The sequence below is a fragment of the Lutjanus erythropterus genome, chromosome 23 (genome assembly GCF_056507025.1).
Source record: "Lutjanus erythropterus isolate fLutEry1 chromosome 23, fLutEry1.hap2, whole genome shotgun sequence".
In the NCBI taxonomy this organism is placed as follows: Eukaryota; Metazoa; Chordata; class Actinopteri; order Lutjaniformes; family Lutjanidae; genus Lutjanus; species Lutjanus erythropterus.
In genome coordinates, this window is record NC_139339.1 from 8,051,543 (window position 1) to 8,078,248 (window position 26,706).

General features: G+C 39.7%; 2 protein-coding genes across 2 annotated transcripts in view; one reads left to right on the top strand and one right to left on the bottom strand.

The window, feature by feature from the left end:
* kcnip4a (potassium voltage-gated channel interacting protein 4a) overlaps window positions 1-846 on the top strand; it is a 150,950-nt gene extending 150,104 nt beyond the window's left edge. Inside the window, exons 6-8 of the mRNA XM_084712477.1 lie at window positions 194-298; window positions 398-460; window positions 553-846. Coding sequence (XP_084568603.1) covers window positions 194-298; window positions 398-460; window positions 553-600 — 216 coding nt within the window. The 3' untranslated portion in view covers window positions 601-846. The remainder of the gene's footprint in view (window positions 1-193; window positions 299-397; window positions 461-552) is intronic.
* A 4,972-nt stretch (window positions 847-5,818) lies between these two features.
* sec24d (SEC24 homolog D, COPII coat complex component) lies at window positions 5,819-25,582 on the bottom strand. Its single transcript, XM_084711914.1, has 23 exons — window positions 25,466-25,582; window positions 23,968-24,174; window positions 23,148-23,250; window positions 22,808-22,944; window positions 22,325-22,678; window positions 21,423-21,544; window positions 20,997-21,108; window positions 20,537-20,664; window positions 18,182-18,320; window positions 17,923-18,038; window positions 15,896-16,020; window positions 12,692-12,883; window positions 12,286-12,379; window positions 11,323-11,439; window positions 11,046-11,216; window positions 10,348-10,444; window positions 10,016-10,161; window positions 9,574-9,712; window positions 8,909-9,027; window positions 8,596-8,775; window positions 8,162-8,353; window positions 7,565-7,654; window positions 5,819-5,990 (listed from the first exon to the last, which is right to left on the bottom strand). The coding sequence occupies exons 2-23, from the start codon at window positions 24,116-24,118 to the stop codon at window positions 5,850-5,852; spliced, it is 3,165 nt and encodes a 1,054-aa protein (XP_084568040.1). The 5' UTR covers window positions 24,119-24,174; window positions 25,466-25,582; the 3' UTR covers window positions 5,819-5,849.
* Between the last annotated feature and the right edge of the window lie 1,124 nt (window positions 25,583-26,706).

The following is a 26,706-nucleotide window of genomic DNA, read 5'->3' on the forward strand; positions in this document are numbered from 1 at the left end:
TCATAGGGGCTATTTTTGTCAGTAGAAAGTCGTTTCAGTAAAAACCACTGACAGCATTCATTTTCCAAATGTCATTTTTCAAATCTTTGAATACCACAAATGAAATTCCATTCATCTTAATTTCACTGGAGTAACTGGAGAAATCTGGAAAAATCGCAAGAAATCTAATTTAATCCTTCTCTGCGTGTTGTAGGAAATGCTGGACATCATGAAGGCCATCTACGACATGATGGGAAAGTGCACATACCCCGTCCTCAAAGAGGAGACGCCTCGTCAGCATGTAGAAGTATTCTTTCAGGCAAGTGTGTCGTGCGTTGGCAGCAGCCTCCGCGCCGTAAATGTCAGTCCCAGTTAAGAGGCTTTTGGAAAAAACTTCATATTTGTTTCTCTCCAACAGAAGATGGATAAAAATAAAGACGGAGTGGTAACCATAGACGAGTTCATCGACTGCTGCCAAAATGTAAGCTGGATATCCCGACACATCTCTTTCACTCCTGCTGGCACTCTTTGCATTTTCTCATTACATTGTTTTTTTTTTCTTTCTGTGCACAGGATGAAAACATCATGCGATCAATGCACCTCTTTGAAAATGTTCTTTAACTTTTGGCTGCCGGTGGAGGCTTTGGAAGAAGAACACCATCTTTAGCTTGGCCCAATAACTGACTTGGACTCATACTGTGTACAGTGTGCTATGCAGACTTTTGACCATAGATAACATATTGTTCATTACTGTGGGCCACAAGTAGGAGTAGGCAATACGGTGCGAACACTCTGGAGTCAGCTGCCTTGTGAACACTTTATTGAATAAGTAGAAATGTATTGTGTAAAAATCAACAGAAAGGAGAGGAAAACTATCTCTGTCGCAGCCTCGATTTGATTTATTTACTGCCAAGTGAAATCACTGTGACTTTTTACAGCTTAAAAAAAAAAAACAAACTGAACAAAACGTCTGACGTCTCTGTTTTGACATTCCAGACCGGCTCTCGACTCCAGAGTGTTCTCACCCCGACTTAGTTAACCATTGTGGTCTGTATTTTTGCTCTTTGAAGGATGCATTTAGAGGAAAAACCCATCCATTGTACCATTCTGAATTGTATATACTTATAGATAAAGCATTAGATAAGAAGAACTCTATGAGAAACTTTTGTTCATGTTTACTTGCCAACTAGAATGAGACAACACAAGGATTGTATTGATGTCAAACTCGGACCATAATCTCGATGGTTTGTCTACAGAAGCACACAGGTAGCTATATTTACCATGAGTATATAACATTAGACGATATCTTTGTCATAAGATAAATGCTGCTTTCAGTGTATTTCGTTTAACCCTATGTATGTATATTCCCTGTAAAGTAAACCATCTTATCGATATGTTTTTATTTTTTTTGTTTTTGAAGTGCTGTTTCGAGCAGTGCTTGAGGTTATTTATATGGTATTACGGTCATTGTACAAAAAGATTGTCCGTTGTACAGTATTAAATGAAAGTTTGCTCTCGGGTGAATTTCAGGTCTTTAGATTTGTTCGTATATTTCACTGTTTTTAACCAGACGGGGCGGTGGGGTTTGGTTGTCGATACGAACACTGTAACTTTGTATTATACTCATCGTTTTTGGGTGTTTTCCTCTTCCTCCTCCTCCTCCTCCTCCTCCTCATCCTCATCCTGCAAGCTTAAGTCCAGCTGCCCACACCTGCTCGGCCCGATTGACTCCCGCTGGTTGTGAAGCATTTGCTTGGCCCCAAATGTGAGCAAACACAAGGCATGCTGGGTAAAAGTCTCACTCATTGACTTCCTCTTGCTTGGAAACTACTGGATCACTGAGAGAAGTGACTGGACATTATGTAAGTAAGTTACCGAGTGTTACTTGATGACTTTTTGCATATTGGATACAGCACTGTAAAAACAAAAAAGTCTGAATTTCACAACAACTTACTGCAAAAAAGTTTTGAGTTTTGAGCCAAACTCAAACTCTCAAGTTTTGAATAAAAGTTTTACCAACTACTAATCTTTACTTGACATAATTTGCTTTTTTTTTCTTTAGATAAACTTGGAACTTTGAGTTTTAGAAGTTAAAGTGAGTGATGGCTAATATTCTAATATTTTTAATTATAATAATTTCATTTTCTGGCACCCAAATAATGATAATGATAATGATTTTTTGAGCTTCCAAAACTCAAAGATTGAAGTTTGTCTGAAGAAGGAAAAGTAAATTATCTCAACTAATAATGATAGTTTTTTTTAGTTTATTTCAAACCCTAAGAGTTTGTGTTTGGATCAAAACTCAAATCTGTTGCAGTAGGTTGCTTTGAAATTTTGAGTTGTTTCATCATGTTTTTCTTTTTTACAGTGAGGAATCATCCATCAAACCAGCTGTATACTTGACAAGTAGCTGACTTTTTTGGCGAAAATTTGCAGCCTTTTGACGGTTTAACATGTTTTTAAATCATAATGTGTCACTACACAAACAACATTCTCATTCTGGTTGAGGTGTGTTCCTCATTCATCCATTTAGTAGCGATGGAGGCACATTTTTCTTAGATGTATTCTTTTTTTTTTGTGATATTGGAGATAATGTGTATATTTCCATCAAGAAAAACATCAAACTTGGCATTTCTTTTCCTTGATTTGTGTTTGTGTGCCTTACTGTTTGAAAAATGTTATATTTGTGTTTGGTTGACAACTCAGAAGTTGTTTTTTTTTTTTTTTGCAACATCAACAACAAACATATCTACAGTTTATCCCAGTAGATGTATAAACTTACTTTCTGAAAATACTGAAGTATTTCTACATTTTTTTCTGTAAATAATATTCAAAGCTCTGACGTCAGTTATCTCTGACAAAAGTGAAAAAATAAACTACACACCTCAAACTTCAAAATTTGTGTTAAATGGCTTAATACACATTAAAGGCTGTAAAACACAACATGTTTTCTGAATAGTGGTTTAAGTTCAACAAACTTACGATTAACACTTGGAGTAAAATTCACAACCTGAACTGACACAATAAATTAACCCTTAGTTGAGTTAATTAAAACGGTTTTGCAGCTGGTTGATCACCTAAACATGTGGTCTGAAAGTTTTTTATATTAATAGTTCTATGAAAATATTAGATTTTCTGAAGGACAGAGATATATACACGTCCCACATTACAGATTTTCACACTGTAAGATGGTAATTTTGGAGAGGATGTTCTTTTAAAATCATAACAGTAGACTTTTTTTTTTCACAGCAGCCAAACTAACTACTACTATTACAAATCAATATTGCTGCCATGAAAAACATCTACAATCTGTACGAGTGTAACATCAGATATAACAATACTCTGGCGCATGTTTGAATTAGTTTGATTGAAATAAAATGCTTCATGATGAGTTTTGTCTAAATGGCAGCAGAGACAAACCACTTATACATTATTTTATTTCTATAAAGCAGTTTCTGTTCACCTTTTGCCATCAGAAGTAGTTTCTTGTCCAACATCAGGAGATTTTTCTGAACCGTCTCCGTGTGTAAGGAGTCATCTGGCGCCCCCCCGTGGAGGTAAGAGCCTAACACACGCCAGGACAAAAATGCTTTTGCCTCCTGAACTGGATTGAAGATCACGAAGCAACAAATATGGATGGCTGTGTGTGATTTTAGTCTTCATTTTAATGTAACTGTTAAATATCAGAAACTAAATCTTGGATACTGTGACAGAAGAAGACTGTACACCCCGTTTACACCTGGTATTAAAATCTGATCTGTATCTGGATAAGGATAAGGAAAAACAAAGTGTAAATTCTACGTGATCAGAATGTGATCAGGTCTGGATGATCACATCTGGAGGAAGTCTGACTCGCATTGTGTTTAAATATTGGGCAGCTGTAAATACAATCTGTACAACGATGTAGAGAACGTATCCAGATACAGATCACATCTTAATAGCAGGTGTAAATGGGGTGTTAACAGACACAGTGCTGCAGTTCTGGTTTAAAATGAATTATGTCAATCCATTAAGTGCCAATAACTAATAAGGATGTTAAACTGAATGTTTTCTTCAAAAGCAGGTCAGACGGTTTTTCTGTACACATTCATGTTTAATGATAACTTATTTAACTTGGATAACATGGATATTAAAAAAAAAGAGCAACAACAGTTATGTCAAGAATTTAATTCAGACAAAATATGTCGAGGGTTTGGAATAAAATACACAAGCCCATGAATCTCCACAACTCTGCTCATAAAAACAACCGTCCGTCTTTCCAGTTACATTGCCTCTTCCAACTTAAAATAGTAAGGTACTCAAATTACCTGAGATAAGTTTGCATACAAACCAAAAAGATTGAAACCAGCCATAGACCTCGAGCACATATATATTTTGACATACTTTTAACAACTATTATATCAGCTTAAGGCAGATGGTAATATTTTGAAAACAAAAGTTGTGTACTTCATGTACAAAAAGATTTGTTGTAGGCCACACAAACACAACAGTACAGTACGTATAGTATGAGAATTACACAGAAGCTTTTACGTCTATAAAAACAAGCAATACAATACAGTAAGATGACATTACTGAAGACTGAAATGTTACTTATCATCATTCCAGATGTGTTTTCAGATTAAGGTAATTTGACTGAATTGGGGCTGAACAGTGAGATTCTTTCAGTCTAATAAAATGTTAACTGATCATTTTACAATTGTTTGTTTTCAAAGTTTGATTTGTGAAAATGAATCACTCCAAAAAACAAAAACAAAAAAAATCTGAATTTCTTCCATTGTTGGATTGTTTTAGAGAGAGGCTTAATATTTGAACCATAAAGCTTTAAATTTAAACAACTCTCCATTTTTACTTCTAATTCTGGGTCGTGCTGTGCAGAAAAATAGTGATTTTTCATTGGATGCAGAGCAACAGCTGTGTTCATTTCATTGTAACCCCAGAACGCCAAAACAAAACGTTTTCTGCGTCACTGTTCCCTGTGAAGATCAAGTCTCGGCTATAAATGGTCAAAGAATCTGATTTTTTTTTTTTTTTTTTTTTCTGTTCTCAGGGCATGTGTGAAAGGAATGCTTTGAATCACCCGTGGTGTAATGACAGGAATAATTCTCAGTTCTGGCTTTTATTTCAGCATCGTTTCTGCGAAACTATGACGTACCTGTTGCTGTGAGTAGACTACGAAATGTTTATTTTAGTACATTTTCCACAAGGACAGCAAAAGTGGGATAAAATGTAGAAACCTATATGTCGTTTAAATACTGTAAAATTTCTTTTAGCTTTTTAAAAAAAGACTTTAAAATGAGTTACTGAGACTCCTTACATATTCAGTCATGTATAACAAAGACTGGCAAACTTTATTGAGTTTCAAAGTGATCATCTACAGTACTGCCGACAAATAACCCCTTGTCTTGATGCTAAATCTACAAAGTGAAATGAGATAATGTTTTACACGCCTGGCTGCACAGTGGAGATAAATGCTGTATTGCTTTATGCCAAAAAGCACTCCAGCCTGAAGCACTGATGTCTTTCCAGTCTCCACAGTCCATCACACACAAGTATCTGTGCGGGAAACGCTGGATGTGAAGTTCCACGTGTGACAAGTGGTTATTTGAAGATCATACTGTGTGTGAACTAAAGCGTGTTGAAAAGGCAGCGTTGGACTCTTGAGGTTAAATCTCAAAAGGCTCTCCCTGGTCCCTTGTTTCTTCCTCTGTCTCTGTAAAACTCTTTAAAAAAAAAAAAAAAAGTTTCTTTCTGTGGAGCCGAGCGAAACCGACCCCCGTGAGAGTTGTGCGTGGTCCGTAAGATGCCGCGTTTCTCCCAGGTCGGTCGGAGACGAGGCGGGACACTGAGGTCAGGCGTCGGCGAGGGGGTTATTAAGTGAGCAGCTGCCTGATCTCTCGGTGAACGTAGCAAAGGAAGTCCATGTAGGAAGCGCCGCCGTGCAGGCCTTTGTCCTCCACCAGGAACTGACGGAACAACATCTCTGGTTTGTCCTTCTGCCTCACGATCTGAAGCTGAGAGGGGAAGAAGTAAGAAAATGTGATGTTTCAAGTCCAAATGCAGATCAACATTGACATGTGACTAATGACCGTTCAGATTTTACTTGACATGTTCCACATTTACATAAACCTCTCTAATTAGTTTGTCTTTGTATGTATTTTTTGCTTAATTTTAAGGAAGGTCCTCTATGGATTTAAAGGAATAAATGCTGTTCAAACTTGACATGAAATCGTCGGATAAACACAGATGCTACCAAAGATATTAATTAAGTTTCTGTTTCATTTAGGTCGAACAGAGTCAAGGCGCTGCCAAATGATTCGACAACCAGGGTGCATGTTGGCTGAAACTGAAATTGAAAAGGCACAGCTACATTAAATGGAATGGAACCCTAGTATATGAATGGCTGCCCCATAAAAAAGGTCTGTTACATCAAAAAGTTATGTTTCAAGAAACTGACTTACTTTCAGCCTATCCATTGATGATTTACATTCAAGGTTCCTACACCTTTTCTGAAGTTAAATTCAAGCACTTTTCAAGCTTTTATAGCACCTTCCAGCTGTGGTAAATGACATTTACATACACAAAAATATCTAAATCATATGTTACTGTGATATTAACAACCTAAATACTACACTATGACAAACTGGAGGAAACAATTTCACATTTTAAAATGTGACACCTGTCTATAAGTAGACTTGACAAACACTTTATCCAAAATCCAAGCACTTTTCAAATCTCAAATACATTAAAAAATTTTCTTTTTAATTAGCTGGTTTATAGAGCAACATGACAATAAAAAATATTAAATGAGGCTGTAGTGCTTCTGGAGGCATGTAGTTAACTACGAGCCCCACTAGAGGGAGGCAGAGATCATTAAATGATTCACAGCAGTTTCTTTCAATTTGCTCTATCAATGTTTTCTCTTGAATTCATTCAAATTTTGTAATAAAACGAAACATCAAATGTTATACTAAAGGTGTATTCTCAAAATTCTAAAAAAAGGTAAACTGACAATAACTGCTTCACTTAAAAAACATTTGTCAAATTATGTTCATTAGTGTGAAAAATTATACTTTAATGATATTAATAACTACAACTGTCTGAAATGAGGCTGTACATGCCATCCTTTTTCTTTTGACCTACCGTCTGTTTTCAGACTTCCTCATACAGATTGGAATGATATTTGCCCCACTTTTCAAAGCTCCTCCTTTGCCCAAATATTGACGAAGTTGGACAATTATTTACCTGGCAATGTTTCCTACTCATTATTCAGCCAATATAATTCCTCGTATTTACATTCTGTGCGAGCAAAGTTCAAGTTGATGCATTCAATGACAAGAATTAGCCTTTCTGTCAACTAAACAGAAGTCCTGGAGAAAAATAATGGACAAGGTGTATGTTTGTTAACATGAATAGCAAAAATCTAAGACTGTAACAGAACAACAAAGGCATTTGAATTCAGCTCTAGCTGATTTTTGCCAAAGATTAAATGTACAGGCATCTTGCCCTTGAAGTGAAATTCAGATTAAATGTTTAAGACCTTCCCATGAGGCCTTTTAATCCCACCCTGCTGCTCTTCATAACATACCTTCATAGAGTTCGGCCTCTTTTCAAGCAGCCCACTGATGATGGATCGGACCTTCTTTGACAACGGGTTGTCCAGTTCAGGCAGGGCATCCTGAGGAACACAATTAAAGGGCTGGTTAAGTCTAAAATAAGCATTAATAAGTCACTGGTACCAGTTCAACACGTATTATACTGGTGTAAAAACACACATACATCATGTACTGACTAATGTACCAGTACCACATATTGAAATGTTTTAACAGTGCGGTTTATGTGTTTAATTACAATATTGCTGACTCAATCAGTTCAGCTAATGTTCCAGGTTCAACTGATCTGCTGTTCGCATGAACCAAATGATTCATATTGGATCAAATCATGGTGTGAAATTTTTATTACAAATTCAATCTTTGCTGAGTTATGACATGTCCATTTCTCAAAAGTGGACTTGTAATCCCGAGGCGTATCGCCTAACTAAACACCCAGACATTCTCTGACCGTGCTGTAATGCCTCCCGGCACCACAGAGGCATCAAACTGTCTCGTCTAACATCTCTAAAAAAAGCAGATTCTGTTTCATGTGGCGTGCGAATATGGTGAAGTCGAGGTGCTGTTATTCTGACCATGTGTCCTTGCAGGTGGGCGAGCGAGGGCAGGTTAAAGATGCTCTGGATGAGGTCTGGCGAGCTCCCTTGGCCCAGCCACAGGAACATGGAGTGGCCGTTCTCCAGCAGGAACACGCCAGAGTCTGTCAGACGCTCCTCTGAACAGCGCAGTGGAGCAGGCAGAGCCTCGCTGCTCACGTCCACATTGTGCTTGAAAAAAGTAACACATTTAGTAGATTACAACATTTTCTTACATTTCCCACTGAGATATGAGCGTTCACAAATCACTTTAAGTAATTTAAGACTTTAATTGAGGAAATACATGCACAAGGTAAAGACACACATTCCCTTCATATGCCAAATGTTATAAATATTAGTTATTACCAATGACTCAACCTAAGTTCCTAAATTCCACCCTTACTGTATACTGTGTGTGTGAGTTTGTCCCCTACCAGTGGGATCAGGTGTGGGTAGAATAACAGCTGTGTGTCCTCCACCCCCATGGCCATGACCGACAGCCTCTGATGGGCTCTGTCGTCTGTTGAGAAGTCTGTGCTGCCAATCAGAGGAGCCGTTTTCATGAGGCTGTTCATGTAGACCGGAAACACCTTCATGGCATCAGGCAGGATCAGCTACAGGTGGATATCAGCATAGAAATGTTAGTTATTGATGAGCTGGCGTAATAAAATGTTTTGTTGCATTAAGAGGTTCTTTGATTCCTAAAATCAAAGCTTAAATTCATCAGAGGTGTCGTCCTGCACTGACCTGGCTGGCAGCGGAGGGGCTGGCACAGTTCTTCCTGTAGCAGGCCAACATGTGGGCCGTCTGGTTGACCAGGATCTCCCTCACATTCTTTAGAGGTTGGTTCAGTATGGCACGGTAAGCTGAGTGGGCATGAGAAAAGGTTGTTAAAAGACAGGAGAGGGGGGAGGAGAGGAGCAGAGGGGCCTAACTGGCAGCTGAGGATAAGAAGAGGGAGTAAAACACAAAGGATGGACGATGAAAAAAAACAGGCAGGGGGAGAAAGAGGAGCTGAAGAGGAGCAGAGGCAATGAAGGGCAGTCTTACGGCTGTACTTTAAAGCTCACTATGTGCAGATTACAGAAAGGCTCATCTGTGTTTTATGTGAAACATGTGGTCCCTATTTTCACAACTCGTTCTTCTTTTACTCGTAAGTCGGTGAGCATTAGTGGATGATCAAGTGATGCATGGGATAAATTCAGCAAAGGTCAGGATGATACTGCAGTACATCAGCAGGCCGTGTCTGCACCACATTACTGCCCCAAATAAAGACAGCTGACTCTCAGGAATGACTCCCTGGGACTGTTCATACATCCAGGGGGGGGAAAAATACATCTTTTCTGCATTTGACTTGAGTGTAGCAATGTGTGCAAAAGCAAAGTTGTTAGTGAATATCTTAAAACGGTCACCTGATTTGGCGAAGAAGTTGACGAGTGAGTCGGTCTCGCAGCTCTTGTACAGCTCCGACAGCTGTGAGCTGCAGTTCAGACTGAGGTTGTGGATGCGGAGACGACGCTGTCCGCTGATGGTGGTGTACAGCAAGGCACACTGGGAAACAGAGTGCAAACATACGTTATGACCAAACCTTTTGGATTTTACTCCACAACAACAGAAGCCACAGTTTATCTTTGGGATCACTAACAAAGCAATTTGATGAACGATAGAAACACTGGCAGCCTGTACAACATAATATTGGGCTGCAAATTAGAAATTAAAAAATGGCATTTTACCAGAGAAACACTGCTAAACGGTCTTCGGTGCTGTTGGGGTCTTTGCAGGTCGGTCTATTATAGTTATAGTTACTGTTATGGTTATAGTTCTTGGTGTGGCGTATTTCTTAAAGACGCGTACCTGCATGAGAGCCCCAGATTCCTCACTGAGTGTGTCATCGTGCTTCAGCTCTACGGTTACGGCCTTGTCACAGTCCACAGCAGCCATCTCTATATCTGTGGTGTTGTTCATGTGGATGGCACCAAAGAAGTCTGTGGCTCTGAAGCCTGAGGGCCGACAGACACAAACATGTCAGTTACTGAGAGGTATCTCCTTGTAATACATGGGTAATAATAATGACAGTAATAAACTTTATTTATATTTCACCTTTCATATAAAACATACAGGTCAAAAAAAAGGAATAAAAAGAGAATCTTGGGTAATCTTTTGGTAAGTAGTGAACTATTCCTCACCTGTACTGGTGCGAACACGCATGATGGCGTCGAATCCGATGTTCTTCTGCACGTCTTTCCTCAGGTCTCTCAGGAAATGCTCCCCGTCTGTCTCCACCTGACAACGTCGAGCAGCAGCAAATATTGCATGTGCAGAAGATTTTAACCAGCAGATGGCAGCGTTGTCACAATTTGATCTCGTGCCAAACTGACAAGCAGACCGGGGGGCTCGTAAATGTACCTCAACACCAGTAATTTAGTCAAATACCAAGAGAGATGATTGACTGAAAAGTCAATTTGGGCGAATGTAAAACATAAATGAACACTAAATGAGATGATTTAGTTTTTATGGAGTGGTAAAATGCTGCAGCTCTTGGTGACAGATACTGTTATGTATCTAATGCCTACACTGTGCTGTTATTTATAAAGTACTTTAGTGTGGGTTTAGGTCATGTGCGTTAAATTGCATTGTACTGTCTCAGTATGTGGTGTGTTTGTACAGTTTGGAGCTATTTCCCATGCTTGTTGCACCGTTCCTATGGGACAGGTCTATAATAGACTGTGAGTACTGCGCCAAAGTCATTATGTGGATACAACCAGCTTTTATTAGGCTGCCTGTGTTAAATTATGAATTCTCAGTGTAATAACATGAAATAAAAACTGCCATATTGTCTGTGTCCTTTACGTTTCTGCTTGTGTGAGCCTGTCGAATGCTCTACCTGGAAGTTGTTGTACTTGTAGACGGAGCCTCCAGTGTGCGAGGGGACATCAGCCATGGTTGCCAAGTCGACATACTGGCTGGGAAAGAGGAAGAGATCCACACAGCAGCCCTGTGCCACACAGTCCTTAGACAGCTGCTCATACACTCCTTTCTGAGGCTGGAACAGGGTCTATGAGAAACAAAAAACAAGGATGGATGCATTAAGCTTTTACTTAATCTACAACTGTCAGCAGGCTGTGTGTAGAGAATAAACTGTACAATATAAATTCACTCACTTTCTCTTTCTCGGTGTTGACCAGCTTTTTGTCATCCCTGTTCTTCAGTTTGCCAGGAGCCTCGGCAGTGGGCATGGAGGAGTGGAAGATGAAGAGCTTTCCGCTGCATTCTGCCGCCTGGAGGGGAGAGAATGAGGAGAAGGTGAGAGAGAAAGAAAACGTCCTGAAAAAAGAAAGACCACAGTGAGGTGTGTGGCGTGTGCTCCTTCCTGACATGTTGTTTGTAGCTTTAAAATGAAATCACAAGGTCACAAGGTTCAAAGTCCCTCCCCTGTGGAGGATCAAATTCTTCTGATAATATCAAGAATAATAATGCAACACTTTATTTACAGAGTACTCCCCTGTGTGGCAACATAAACTGATAAAGAAAAGTAAAAGATGTAAGCAATACCCAAAATGAAAATATGAACATGAACAGGCATGAGCAAATAAATAAGTCTAAGACTCTTTGCTGTTGTGTAATGTCACAACTGCTTCCAATTAAAAGCAGTGTGTGTGAACTTTTCCTTTCCCGTGCGCCAAAAGACTGACCTCACATCACTGGGAAAGTTTGTTGGACTTTAAAGTAAACACAAACATATCAGGAAGAGAAAAAAAGGAGCTTCACCAAGCTGATAAGTTGAATGAGTTCAGCGATACATCAGAAATATTTTGACAAACTGAAACAATCTTTTGGCAGTGGGTGTTTTTTGTTTAGTTTAGATTTAGATTTTTTTTTTCTTTAGAAAACCACACCATTATGTGTTTTGGCTGCGTTACATTTTATTGGAACCTGAGTATACTGGTAAAAAGGTGTCAAAAAACTGAAGACACCATTATTTAGATTGAGAAACGCTGCTGCTAATCTAATGTGACGTCTGAATAGTCTACACCCACACTTATAGCAGCCACCATGATTCAGAAAGGTTACAGAAAGTCTCTAATCTCCCGCTTCATGATGACAGATGTCACACAGCGGCTAACCTTGAATGCCTCCACGCCGGCCTGGATGACAGGGGCAAAGACCGTTTCGCTCTCGTTGGTGTCCGCAAACATATCAGGGATCTGGTCCAGGAGGCTGGAGAGGAGAGGGACAGGATTACTTCTCAGTCGCTTACAGTAAAAGAGTATTGAGTCAGTATTTCAGTCCAGTCCTGAAGCTTTGTTTTTACTTCAAAAGGATTGTTTTTGAAATATTTAAATGAAGCCATGTTGACCCCCATAACATATTAAACAGTTCCCTGTCCACTGATATAAAAATAAACATTTCTTTGTTTAGCTGGATTAAATTCAACACAACATGCTAAACTAAAAACAACATGCCCCTCTTGTGAATGGAGCATCCAAGATAAACATTTCTTCCACAAATTAATAAAAAGTTGTTTCTTACTTGTAGATAACGGCCCTTGATTCCTGGTAGTTCACCAGGAAACCGTCGAGCAGCGGGACAAACATCTCAGCTGTGTCTGAAACCACCATCATCTGTGGCTGGGCCAGAGCGCTCTTCACGTTGTAGAAGTGGAGGATCTTGTTGTAGGTGACGAAGCCGACTTTGATTGCGGAGCTCTCCGCACCATCCTCTCTGGTGAGGGAGGAGAAAACGAGCATCAGTGAATTCCAGGATGCTGGTTAAAAGGCTGCATGTCTGCAGATTGTTAAAACCACTTTGTCCAAAATGCCAGAGTTGTGTTAGTGCTTGCTGTCATCTTTACAGGCATGAAAACTGGTTATCGGGTAAAAAGGTGAGGAAGATGTTCCCCCAGAGATCTAAAATAGGATTATTAACTTTCTGAACTAGTTTTTGGCAAAATAAAATGCAAAGTAATACATGTTGCATACATATCTTGTATTTAAGTTTTTTAGTTTGCTGCAAAAAGAGAGAGACTTGGTGTAACTTTATCAACATTACTCTGTTTACATCCAGGTTTCTGCCATTGTTCTCCGTAAATGAGTCGGTAGTTTGCCAGCTTGCTGCACATGAGAGGTTGAACTGGGTTTAAAAGAACAGGTTACACTGAACTGACACACATGTTATCAGGACGCTTTACTGCCTAACCTGATTCTGCAGCTTTCTTTTTTACATTTCAATGTGCTACTGCAAGAGGCGACGCTCAAGATCATTACACAGTCTCTTCAGCAAACATCACAGTGAAGTATTGCTGCAAAACATGACACTAGACTTGTGAAATCGCTAGAATTAGAACAAGTAAACAGAAGCACTTCATCATGACTAAAGTTCAGCTGTTCCACCCTTCAGTTCTTCAGCCTTTCTTGCATACAATAATAACTTGCTCTCTCTCTCTCATCTTAAAGGACCAGTGGGATTTAGTGGCATTTAGCAGTGAGTTTACTGATTGAAACCAACTCTCCTCACCCTGCTGTCCTCAGCATGTAGGAGAACCTCCAGGTTGCCACAAAACTAACAAATAACAAATATTATCTTCCATTTCTTCTATTTTCTGCCAATAAATCCCCATTTTAAAAAAAAATTGCATTTTCTTCTGCCATTTTCGCCCATGTACTGTGACTAGCTGTGAATTGGTTGGTTAAATCTCTACAGGTGCTTTGCTGCCTTTGTGCTGACAGTTGATGCACGATGACAGGTCTTTGCGCTCCATTGTTTTTAAGGAAGTTAGAGTAGGTAGGCTCTCAACACTCTCCCTCCACCCTGACCTGATCTTGGATTAAGAATCCGCTGTCATCCTGCAGTCAGTGCTGAAATCTACCCGTTTTCAGGACCATTTATATTACCCCCATAATGTCCCTGTTCTAAAAAACTGTCAAGCATAGAAGCTGTTACTTGAATAACAAAATGAAACTGGCACTTTTCTAGCACAGGAGACAACACAAGGGAAAAATCCGGTTTATCTTTGGGATGGCCATCCCTCTTGAGTACCATTTCACCAAAGAAATAGGCCATTTCCCAGCCATGTCAAATTACCAAGTATAAACATTTATCAAGGAGTGGACTAACATCCAAGATGGACTTGTTTATCCATGTTTAAGCTAATGTCCTGAGTGGAGATCCAACGGGAGAAGAGGGAATTAGCTGCTGCAAGTTTACAAAATCCAAGTAAATGTTGTCTGATGAGGAGAACAACTAAACCCATTTTACTGTGAGTCATGCCTGCTATTTTTTTCCTCTTGTTTTCTTCAATCAGCTTGCTGCTTGATTTAGACGGTTAGAAAAAGAGGGTAACACTTTGTTTTACATGTCTGTGTTTTCATAATAATGTCATAGGAGGTTTTCTGGAAAGAACTACATGAATTTGTATTACTTATAGGGAAAATATTAATCTCCTGCTTAAACTGCTTAATTTAAGGCAAAGTAAATATGAAGTTGTTATTTTTTGACATGTTTTGCAGGTTCAACTGACTTCCTGAGAAACTGCAAAATGAAATTTAAAGTGTAACAAATGTCTGTGTTCCTTTTAGTTATTCATTCCCAAATTCCGGGGTCTTTTGTTTGTATTAACAAATTACTGACTTGTTAAATAAAACAAAAGTGAAAATGCCTCTTGACTGTAGCAGATAAGTGTCACTAGAATACATAAAGACATAAAACACTTTGACATTTACCAGAACACTTTGAATCTGGGTGTGGAACTGATAGGTAGCCTGAACCAAAACCATACATCAAAACCTTTCACCATCATAGTAATTTAAAAGCATTCTTTACTGACACTGCCTGCTGCAGTATGTAGGTCTCTCTTCTTAAATCATACAGACACACTAAGGAACATGTAATGTGGCTTAAACCACCAGTCCACTATGAGCCCACAGCTTCTCTATAAACATTAGTCACAGATTCAGAGTGGATGAGTCTATTTTGTGCTTTCTCATACCAGACAGTGATTAAAAAATACCAGTGAAAATTTAACAAAAGGTCTACATCTGCATTTACTTAAACTGGGCTCTAGCTTTATCTCAAGTGAATTAAACATGCATTTCGACAAATACTGCAGAATTACATGAACTATATAAAAATGCAGGGAATCTAAATACTTTAATCCGGTGCCTGTGAAAACAAAAGTGAAGATTCAAACACAGCTGAGGACTTCGTGGCTTATCTGGAGTACACTAACTTCACCTAAGTGTTTTCAGGATGTCGTCATGGCAGCAGTCAAATATGGATATATTGCTGCTGGGACTAATGAGGTGGAGAGAGGAAAAGAAGTTATTTTAGGAGTAAGAAGGGCTGAAGTATCATCATCCCCCGTGATAAATCGAGAACTCACATCCGGAGCAATGCTCGCCACAGACCCACTGTTGTCTGGAGAACAAAGCTTTTTGTTTTGTTTCTGTTTTGGATGCATTTCAGAGACGAGAGCCTGCACTATAATGCTTTCCATTTCTGGCAGCTTTGGCGCCCTCCCTAACCGATACCCACCATCTGCAAAACTTCATGCAAGAGTATTCAGCTGATGAGAACAAATAGTTGGCCTGGCATTTAAGACTTGAGGGAAGTCCTTTTTTGGCAAAGCATATGTTGGACGTGAACTCTGAACAGCATTTTAGTATATTAGTAGATTGTACATGTTATATTCCAAGCTGTAATGTGTGCGTGTGTGTTTTTCTGATTCATCATGAGTACCTGGGCAGATTGTCCAGCAGAGTCTTCAGCTCGTCACATATCAGTTTGACCAGCCCGCTCTTTATGTTGTTGTAGGACACATCAATCATAAAGACGTAGGCAGGAGGGTTGGCAGCCTTGTTGTTCTGTGTGAGAAGAAGGCAGCGAGTGAAATGGGTTAGTTGCTGTTTTAAAATCTCTCCAGGCTAATGTGGCTCGACAGGCATGAAGCATAAGATACCCAGTTTCAAAAGGAAATGAGAAAAAAATGTTCCTTAAGCTCTTGCACAAAACTTGTCGTGAGCAAACAAATTATCATCATTTTCAGTCTTGTATCCTCTAATTTAATGCCTTAAAGGTGGTCTATTATGCTTTTCCTTATTTTCTATCATATATCACAATGTTGGATGTTCATTCTAAACACGGCCAAAGTTTCAAATAATGAGGTAAACGTATGTACAAGTAATCCCAATGAGCAAAAAGCTCAGGTTTCAGACTGCTCTGAATGATATTTTTCCAACATTTTTTTTTTCCAATTTTGACAGTTGAAGTTGACTTGTCACTGATTTGCTCCAGGCACAGCACACCCATGAGGCACAGGGATGCATCCATCCAAAGACTCACTCTGTTTCCTCGTACCGAACTGATTTACAGCGGCTCCAACCCGAACTGTGATCTGGGTCGTACTTTATGTAGGAAATATTTTCTGGATTTTCTGTTCGGCCTGAACTTTCTGTTATGTATGGAGTTTCTTGATGCACAGATTGCTTTACTTGTTACAAAAGTTACCACTTAATTTATCTGCCTTTAACTAGTTACCTGTGCATTTAGTGGTCCTATTTGCTGACTCTCACCACTTGGTGACACCGCTGTGGGCCTGAGAAAGACACCTCTGCTGCTACGAGCTCCCAGTCCAAGCAGATCCAGCTGATAGGACCGCTAGCTGCATGGCTTACTGAGCTAACTAGCCAATGCAGTTAGCGGTGGAAGTGGAAATACATGTTTGTCAAGAAACTCTAGCTAAAATAGCTTGTTTCAGACAGAGGATGAACAGATGGGCTGCATTAAGAGCCGGTATAAGATGAATAAGTTGTTTTTATACTGTGAATCATGCAAAGCTAAGTCCCAAAAAAAAATTACAGCTGGAAATGAGTATAACAGCCCCCTTTAATTAGAGAATATCAACATAGGCCCAAAGCCTGTGGTCCACCCTTATACCTTCCACGTTAGATTTCTCTTATTAATTCTCTAATACCAGATGTGCTTCTATTGCTTGCTTATAACTCTGGGTAGCTGTGAGGAGTGTATGACAGTTATGGTTTATTCCTGAAAGGCTGGCAATTGAGTGTGTGTGATCGGGGACTGATGGTAAGACATTGTTATGTTTCCACAGTTACAATCCATGAAGAGACACTCACCTTGCAGGCTTTTGTTTAATAACTGGCCTGCAGAGGCTGTTTATAAGTCTTAATAAACACAGCAAAAGTAGGCCAGTGGAGTGACTCAGCTTTGCCAGCTTGCTCTGACCACCAATTCTTTCAACGGCCTCAGCCTCCGCGGGGACTTGCAGCTGATTGGCATCGCTGTCTTTTAAGTGTTTGTAAAAGAACTGAGCTGAACGCTTCCTGTCCTGCATTCAGTTTTGATATAATCAGCTTGTGAAGAATCACGTAGTGTGCCAAAAGGTCCTTCAGAAATATACTGTATATTATTAGACAGGCGTCTGTGACAACAATTCATTTCAAGGGAAAAATCTCCTATGACACTTTTATCTACACATAAGCTTTAAACCAGCTCTACTGATAAACTTCACCCACTCAGTATGATCTGTCACGTCTGCCAGTGTGATGCAAAAACATCCTTTAAGTCATTATATTGAGAATGTTTCTCAAAATAAGATATATATAGAAATAATAAGTTAGATACTAAGCCATTTTTTGAGATACCAAGTCATTATTTTGAGATACAAACTAACTCATTACTCATCACATTGGCAGAAACAGGCTTCCTCAGTGTGGAATAGCAGATCTTAAGTAGTTGTCCTGTACCTTGCAGTATTCCAGGGTGGCTGCAAACTCGTAGGACCCCAGGGACAGCTCAGGCTTCTCGTAGAAGTCCACTCTCCTGCCCATGTGATCGAGATGTTGGAAATAGAAGACTGGCACTAGGGTAAGACAAAGACATATGATTGAATATAGAACTGTGCTCAGTTAATTCATAGTTTATCTGTTTTCTTATTTACATTAAATTAATTTCCTTTTTGAGCTCAAAAGTTGCACGATGTATCTTTTTTGCACTGTGCTGTACCTTCATTGACACAGTTGCAGAAACCACACTGGAAGCGACGGCCTCCATCAATGAACTGCATGTAGGGGCACATGTAGGCCTTGCATCGATTGCAGCGGATCGGTCCTGTCTCGCCGTGATTCACAACATATAGAGGAGTCTACACAAGGACACACAAAACAACATTATGGCCAAGTTTTCAAGGAAACTGATGACTCGAAAGCTGTAAAATCTTAACTTAAGTCTTCAGTGGGCACAGAAAAGCTCATCTAATATACAATGGATGGATGGTTTATTTCTTTTTTCGTCAAATGATTTTTAAGTGTCTACATTTTCTATAATGTTCGCCAGATTTTCAGCAATGCATTATTTACTGTACTTGTCTTGGATCATACTCTTGCACATACTGTACTGACTCCATGGCACCCAAACAATACACGCCGCACTTTCATATCCAGAACAAGACTCCCTGCAGGTTTTGACACAACATTAATCTAAAGTGAACCCAACTACCATAAAACACACGCAGACAAGGCAGCAAGTAGGTTTATTTTTAGACTGGAGACTTCAAGGTGGGGAGAAAGAGTGTTTACATTATCTTTGTGCTGTTTATCCAGTGCAGAGAATAAAACCGTTTGGCTGACAAAACAATGCATATAGCAACCAAACACAGCGGCGTTGTGATCATGCACCATGTTGCACTAGATGGAATCGAGCCTCTAAGTGCGAGTTTAATTCCTTTTGTATAAACCTTCTTTCTTCTTCAGTGGTCCCAGAAGATCTGACATTAGCTAATTAGTCTAAAGTCGGATGAGAGAAAGCTAACATTGCCTAAAAAGGCCAATTGGTGCCTGGGACAAGGCGAGTGGAGGGGGGAAATATCTGAAGCAGGATTCTTGGATCACATATGATCCAACAGGAGGTCACTCACAGGACAAATTAACTTTTGTAGTACACAGAGACATCTATTAAAAAAAGCAGCCAGTTGAGTGGTTGTATGCTCTACAATACCAAATTAATAATCCTTTTTAAAATTAAAGCAAATGTACCTATCTCTGTCCTACAATACCACAGTAGGAGGTCATAAATAAAACCGTGACTCTAAATGAAGGCCCGAATAACCTAAGAACTGCTGTAACAGCTGGATTTAAAGGGCGAATCTGTGTTCCTTGGCAGGTTTTTCTAAAGGAAGTTCCCCTCAGCTGTTAGCAAAAAGCAGTGGTGTTCCCCTCCCTTGGGGGTTTCTATGTAGCAAAGTCATTATGTAGAAACCTATGTAAGGTCACAGGGAAAACAATTTTAGAAGGACTTGGGAAAATAACATTTTGAAGGATTTCTTTAAAAAACAAAACAAAACAAAAAAACACAAATGTATGTCTGTGAGTGTCCACCTTTCCTGTATTACGTAGGGTTAGTTAGCATGTAAGTAGCCAGTTCTGGTGACTTTGTACAAACAAGGATCATCCAGATTCTGCATGTCTTGGTGTCTTTGTGTCTTATCTTACCTCTCAGTCATATATAAAACTAGCCAAATAGTTAATAGATATTAGTTTGCCAGTTACTTACAACGACTAACAACCTTGATGTTCTGTGTCAGTGTTTCGTACATCATTTGGTGGGAGGAGCTGAGCAGAGCGATACGAGGTGGAAGGTTTTGCACTGTGTTCGTTCAAATTGCCTACTGCAGCTTTAAACATACACAGAAAATGATGGTAAACACCTAAAAAAACAAAACAAAAACCAATGGACCTGATATTTAAAATATATTTTTGAAAACGTTAGACTCAAATGGGAGAAAATAACAACATCCCTTGGAAATGCAATCATTTGGGGATCAGAAAAGCACAAAACGTGTACTCTTCTAAGTTTCATAAGTCATTCTCTAGATGACTAAGGACAGAAATAGAAATGCTTTGGTGTGGGATGAATGTTTTTGCATGCAATGTTTCCCATATCTAGAATTTTAGGCCCACCAAGGAAGATGTTTTATAGTGCTTGATTTTCTTTCCTTTAAAGAGTCTGCAAAGAAATGAGAAGAGTGCAGACTGATTGAAAATATGTACAGCAATGTGTAAACATGCAGAGCAGGGAAAAAAAAGCATTAAGACTCTGCACACAATGCTGTATTACAGCCCGCTTAAGTGATGAATGTCATGCTTCCCAACATGAGGCCGACCACTACAAATAAATTCTCGATCTGTACAAACTGGACTCTGACAAAGTGCTTTTTCACAGTCAAGCTGCTACAAGTCTGTTCTGTATTTCTCTCAGTTTTTTTGTTTATTTTATCAGGTGATTATGTACTCTTGATATTACTGAACTTTTGATTTTAGATAAGGCAACTGGCCTTAGATTAAATGTAAAACCATGACTTACCTCATCTTTTGGCACACTGGCAAAGGGTTTGATGATGGTAGCCAGGGGCACTTGGCACTGTTTGGCCAGATCGGCAGTGCAGGGCAGGGAGTAGGTGGTGCAGCGCATGAACCTGGGACTGGCATTGCCTGTGATTAGCAAAAAGAAAGTTACCATTCTCTTATTACTCTGCTTTACTGTATACTCTATTCAGACTGCTAAATTATGGCATTCTGCAGTCTGTTATTTCCGAATAACAGACTGTGGTTATTTGTACAGTTCTGATCCTTGACTCTGGAAGATTTAGCAGAAGCAGTAAAATAATTTTTAAGTCAATATTTTGCACCAAATTACAAGTGGCACTGTAATAAGTTGGGTAAAACAGGAGATAATGGATTCTCACCTCCAGTTGCTACAGATTAACATCTACTACAAATATTTTGTGCATTAAGAGAGGCTTAAATGTTATATGTTGAGTTACCTTGGTCCTGTACTGAGAAGTCAGTGGTGACCAGAGGTGGAACCTGTCCTCTGATGTTTGTACTGAACACCTGTCCCCCGTGTTTCGCTCGGTCGTCCTCAATCACCTGGGTCTAAAACAGACAAGCAAAATCTGAGAGTTGTTCAGGAGATACCTTGTTTTTAAAAGTTCATACTTCATTAATAGTGGTGGCTTTTGCTTGAATATATGTGAGGACAAATATCCTTGTTTGCTTAATCTCTTTTACATTACTTAACATATAATTCATTAAGTCATTGAAAACACAGAGGATGTACATGCTTTCACCAAACACCTTTTTAAAAATTAATAAGCTGCCCGTGTTCAGGATAGAAAATGTGGAATGACATAAGTGGTGTGCTGGTATGTGAAGGTACGCAGTCCCAGGAGGATTAGTCGTCTACTCACTGTGCTGGGGATAGAGTCAGGGTCCAGTTTCTTCTGAGGTGGTCCCGCCAGTCCGGCTGCAGCTCCAGGGAAGGCCCCTGGCATGCCTGGCTGTGGCCCAGCCATTTGTCCCCCAAACTGACCTGTACATTAAAGCAGGACATACTGATTATTACACGATATTCATTTGTTATCTGTACATAATTGTGTGCGCAGCTCTGATTTGTTCAGTTGTAGAATAAGTTCTTATCTAACTGCTTCAGTATAGGCAATGAGAAGATATTGTTTTCACTGTTATAAAAAGGATAAAGAGTGACTCTCCTGCCAGACTCTCCTGTGTTACAGAACTATTCAACAAACAAAATTGTTCTGTGATGCAGAAGAGCCTCAGAGGAGAATGAAGCATCAAAGACACACAACATGAAAAGATTCTGTCCTTTGAATAGTTCAACTTTTTTTTCTGTGTTGTGGTTTGAAACATTTTTGTTTACTGCCTCCATTTGCTTTTGTTAAAGGGATAGTTCTGAGTTTCAGTACACGGTGGTCGATATGCCCCCGGTTTGGAGAAGCAAAGAAGAGTACAGTGTAGGAAGCTAAGCAAAGAACCGCTGTAGACAGAGTCAGGAACAAAAGGTATTTTAGCCACTTAAAAAAAACATTATCAGTTTAAGGCATCTACTGCAGCTAAAACACTACTGATAAATAACCTCATACAACCCCACTTCAAATAATCTTAACTATCCCTTTAATTTCTGTCTGTCCGGCAGAAGAATCCTCCAACCACAGAATTCACACACGGAGCTAACGACCATATATCAGTGTCACTACCAGTAAGTAACGAATACAATCTTCTATCAAAAAAGCTGTAATGTCCCTTCTAGAGCTCAGCAGGTTTGTTTTTTGGTTCCCAGTGTCACAGTTACCTGGTTGCTGTGGGTATCCTGGTGGACCGGCAGCTCCGGGTCCAGGCTGCTGGAAACCTCCGGGGCCTGGAGGAGGAGGCCCGGGGAAGGGTCTACCCATACCCACCATCGGTGGGCCTGCCATCGGAGGGCCCGCCATTGGAGGGCCCCCCATTTGTTGGCCAGGCATCAGCGGGCCTCCCATCGGCATGGTTGCTGGGGGTGATTGTGGTGGAGACATCTGGGGTGGCATCTGGGGAGACTGTGGGCCCGGAGGCATCTGTGGTGGGCCCATTGCTGGAGGAGGGGATGCTGGGAAAGGCTGCTGAGCAACAGAGCTTGTTGGAGGAGGAGGGCTCTGCATGGGACCTGGGGCTACACAAGTAAGAAATACAAGCTGGTGAGTACATTATCCCTTCTACTACAGTACTGCAATCAATAAAACAAATTTCTTGGCTGCTATGATCTGTCACAAGTGTAAAAAAAATCAATAAATAAACGTACCATAGTTGCCCAAGTTCATAGCACTCATCTGACTGGTGAGCTGCTGCGTTGGAGGTGGGGCCGGAGAGGCCATGCTGTTGTATGGGGGCTGCATAGGTTGTCCATAAGCAGCAGAAGCAGCTGGTGGAGCAGGGTATCTGAGAAAACGGTTAAAAATGTGTCAAAATATCATTTTAATATGTTTTTCACTTAAAAGAGAACAATATTGCAAACCATATCGAATAGCAGTAGCACTCTAAATAATCAGAAATGGATATGTTTTAAAAAAAACATTCAGCCCGAGGTTCAGTGTGGTCTCATGATGTGCTTGATACTTGAAGACGTCCTTAGAGGGCGTTACCTTTGTGGGTGTGCACCATTCTGCTGGACATTTGAATTGTACTGACTGGTCACTGGAAGCGGAGGCATGCTGGCACCAGAGGAAACTTGTGATTTTATCACAGCTGCAGTGGGGAACAGACACCATGTGAGCAATATAAATGTATGTATAGTTTTCACTGCATCTTTCTAGATCCAAACTTCGGCTACAGTGTTTTCAGAAAAGTAAAGCTTGTCAAAGCATCTAAATCTGACTTTTAAATGAATGCTACACACAGCCAAGGCCAAGCCATTGTGTCCACTGTCTAGTGTGGCTGCAGTGGATCTCCACGTTGTTGTAAAGAAAGTCCTACAGTTTCTTTGATGCTGTCTTGACCTTTTTATGCAGAGACTACAGAATGCCAGTAGTTCTGCTGAGAATCTAGGAACTTCAAAAATGTATTTGCTCTCTTATCATACTGGCTTCAGTGTGCTGTGACATGTGAAATTAAGTCAATAAAGTTACAGTATGCTGACTTGTATCGCTAGTATGCAATACGCATGCTGTCACAGTAGTATAGCACGTGAGTTATTTAAAGGATAGACACTCCATGACAGATACAATGACAGAAAATTGTAATTTGAAACTATTTATATAAGCCTAAAATATTTAACTTCAACTCTGAAAGCTTGTGAGGTTCTATTCTTGTTATGGAAAGAGATCACTTGTTGCTACAGTTGATAGATTTCAGCGAATGAATGAATGAGCTGATCCTGCTGGTGGTGACAAGATTGAACTTGTTAAGTGAAAGGCTAACAAGCATGGTATTTGAGAAACAAATACAAGAGTAGAAGTCCTTTACCCGTCGGTGGAGCGGTGAATCTCTGAGGTGGTCCCCCGTAGTGCCCATAGAGGGGCTGTGCAGGACCAGCTCCAAATCCACCTTGGTAGCCCCCCATCCCCGGCTGGGCCTGGGAGTATGGGGGTGCAGCAACATAACCCTGTTGACTCATGTTTATGGGACGACTGTTACTGTCTTCTCATGCCCGGATGAAGGCGTCTCTACAACCTGTTAAGTTGAAAGAGCGATGTTTAATAGTCAGTGTGATGGATACATGTTAAAGTTGTTAAAGGAACCAAACTTCAGTACTTTTTAATACCACGTTTAAAATTATAATATACCCATTAATTATAGTACCGAGTTCTAAAGAAAACATTAAATGTTTAGATTTAAGAAGCTGGAATCAGAGAATATTTACTTTTTTTTAAAACTTTAACTTTAGCAAATTTGTTAATGATTACTTTGAAAGTTGACAGCCAATCAACTAATCATTGCAGCCCAAATATCACAAATCACAATGTGCTTCAGGGGGCTGGTGAAAACCTGCCATTTTTTGGACAGTTGGGCATCCACCCCTGGTAATGTAACTCTTAAATTTAGCCTGGCTATTTCTAAAATACAGCATGTTTACAAAGCCACAATAACAGCTGATATTTGACCTCATGCAATAATCAACACTCCTGTCACATGGACTTTTGACATTGCTTCTTGAGAGATAAGGCAGGCCTATCCTTGCTAATATTATCTTCAAGTGACTACATGAGTTTCTGTTTTGTTGTCAGAACTACAGTTCAATGACAACTGATAAACTAATATGTAGTATTTCCCCTGTTATATGAATACATTTAGTTATATGAATACCCATGTAGGCCTGTAAATAAGGCCATTTAAAAACACATTTACACTTGTTTATACGTTTGGGCCAACTGATGTGTTGTAAAAGCAGCGGGCCTGTGGACTTTTTCGGGGTGTCACACCTTTTAAAGAAGTTGAACTTCGGCACAACTGGCACAACAAAAATAACAGCTGCTTTCTGACAACTTCATTGATGCGCTTTATTATTGCACAATAAACCAGTATGGCACATTTTACCCATACAAAAGGAATAAAAGCAAATAAATAACCGTGGTTAACTGTTCACTTCAATAGTTGCCACTTCCCAGACTTGCCACGTCAAAGACCGTTATGATGGCTAAAAATCTGAGCATCCCTGTCCTTCTTCAGTTTACATCCAGCTAAACAGACACATACGTTGTCCTCTTGATGGTAAAACATTTTGGCGTTGACGTACAGGTTAACAGCTTATCGAAAGAGTGCATTAACATGACAGCACAGCACCTCCTTTCAAGTCCTGATTACATATTGATAGAAAACATCTTGCTAGCAACACGGAAATTACTACAAAGTTTTCCTTCGGACAAGAAACGCGTACATTTCAGACCCAAACGCCGTCAAATAAAGTCTCGTCTGATACATTTGTATTAGCTCCTTGTGTAAATATTGTCTCAGAGATATTTACCTGAATATTGGGCAGAGTCCTCTTCAATGTATACTGCCTTCACTGAGAGCGGAGTGCCACGTCAAACTCCACCACAGCAGCACCGGTCGCTACGATGGTTACACGGCGAGAAGCTCCAACGCAGCTGTGGTAAAAAGGAGACAACGCTTCCGGTTGTAGATTTCAAAATCAGGTACTTAATACGTGAATGAAGGCTCACCGGTGATATAAATAGCGTAAAAACAACAATAGTTTATAAAAAGCGCCTTTTAAAGTCTGTTTAAAACAATTTTGTCGTTCTATATGCCAAAGTATTTGTTGTAAAACGGTATGTTATGCTTTAATTTTGAAGAGAAACAGTCGAACTTCTGGCCTTGGCCGATGTGTTTTTGACTACCTTGATAGAGCTGTAGTCGTGTCTGAGGCTGTGCGCATGCGTCAAATAGAGGGAACCCATACACGTCAGCACAGGGGATGTGGACCTGAGCGGTCTTTAATACTTGTGTTTCATCACTATCAGAGCACTGAGCATGTCAGCTTCCAGTCTGTTAGTGTACAGCCACATCGGAGTGTGTGTGGAGGAGTTTTTAGTTTTTGCACACAAATTACATAGTATTTATTTATTTATTTTTTTACATTTAATATCCTCAAATCTGCTTCATTGCAGTTTTTGAAACAGTATCAGATCAACCTGGGAGATAATGTAGGCTACAGGACATATAAGCCTAATTAAACAGTTTTATAAATATTGCTGTGACGTATGGAAAAGTTTAAAAGAGTTTGAGGATGTTTTTGATGTTATTATACAATATTTTTATGTTAGGACACACATTAAAACAAAACACTTTTCTTGTTATAAAAATCTACTATTTATCTTGTTATAATGTGAAATACTTCACATTAATGTTAACATTGTGAAATAAATCATCCTGTCAAGGGGTGTATTTGACAATAATGAGTCACTGCATATTATCCTACTTATTACATGGTTAGTTAACCCTGCAAAACCGGCACACATCTGTGACACAAAATATTAATCCTGATAATGATTTTATGGCTTTATTTTGCAATAGTGACCTGCTCACTGCACATTATCCTGCTTGTTACATGGTTATGTACCAAAAATAATTAATATTAATTTTAAGAATGATTTCATTATTCCTCAGAACTGTGTCCACAGCAACAGTCTGCTATACAGAAATAACAGACAGCATGCTGTAATCGACCAATCAGAGTCGACTGTTTCACAAAGCCATAATATG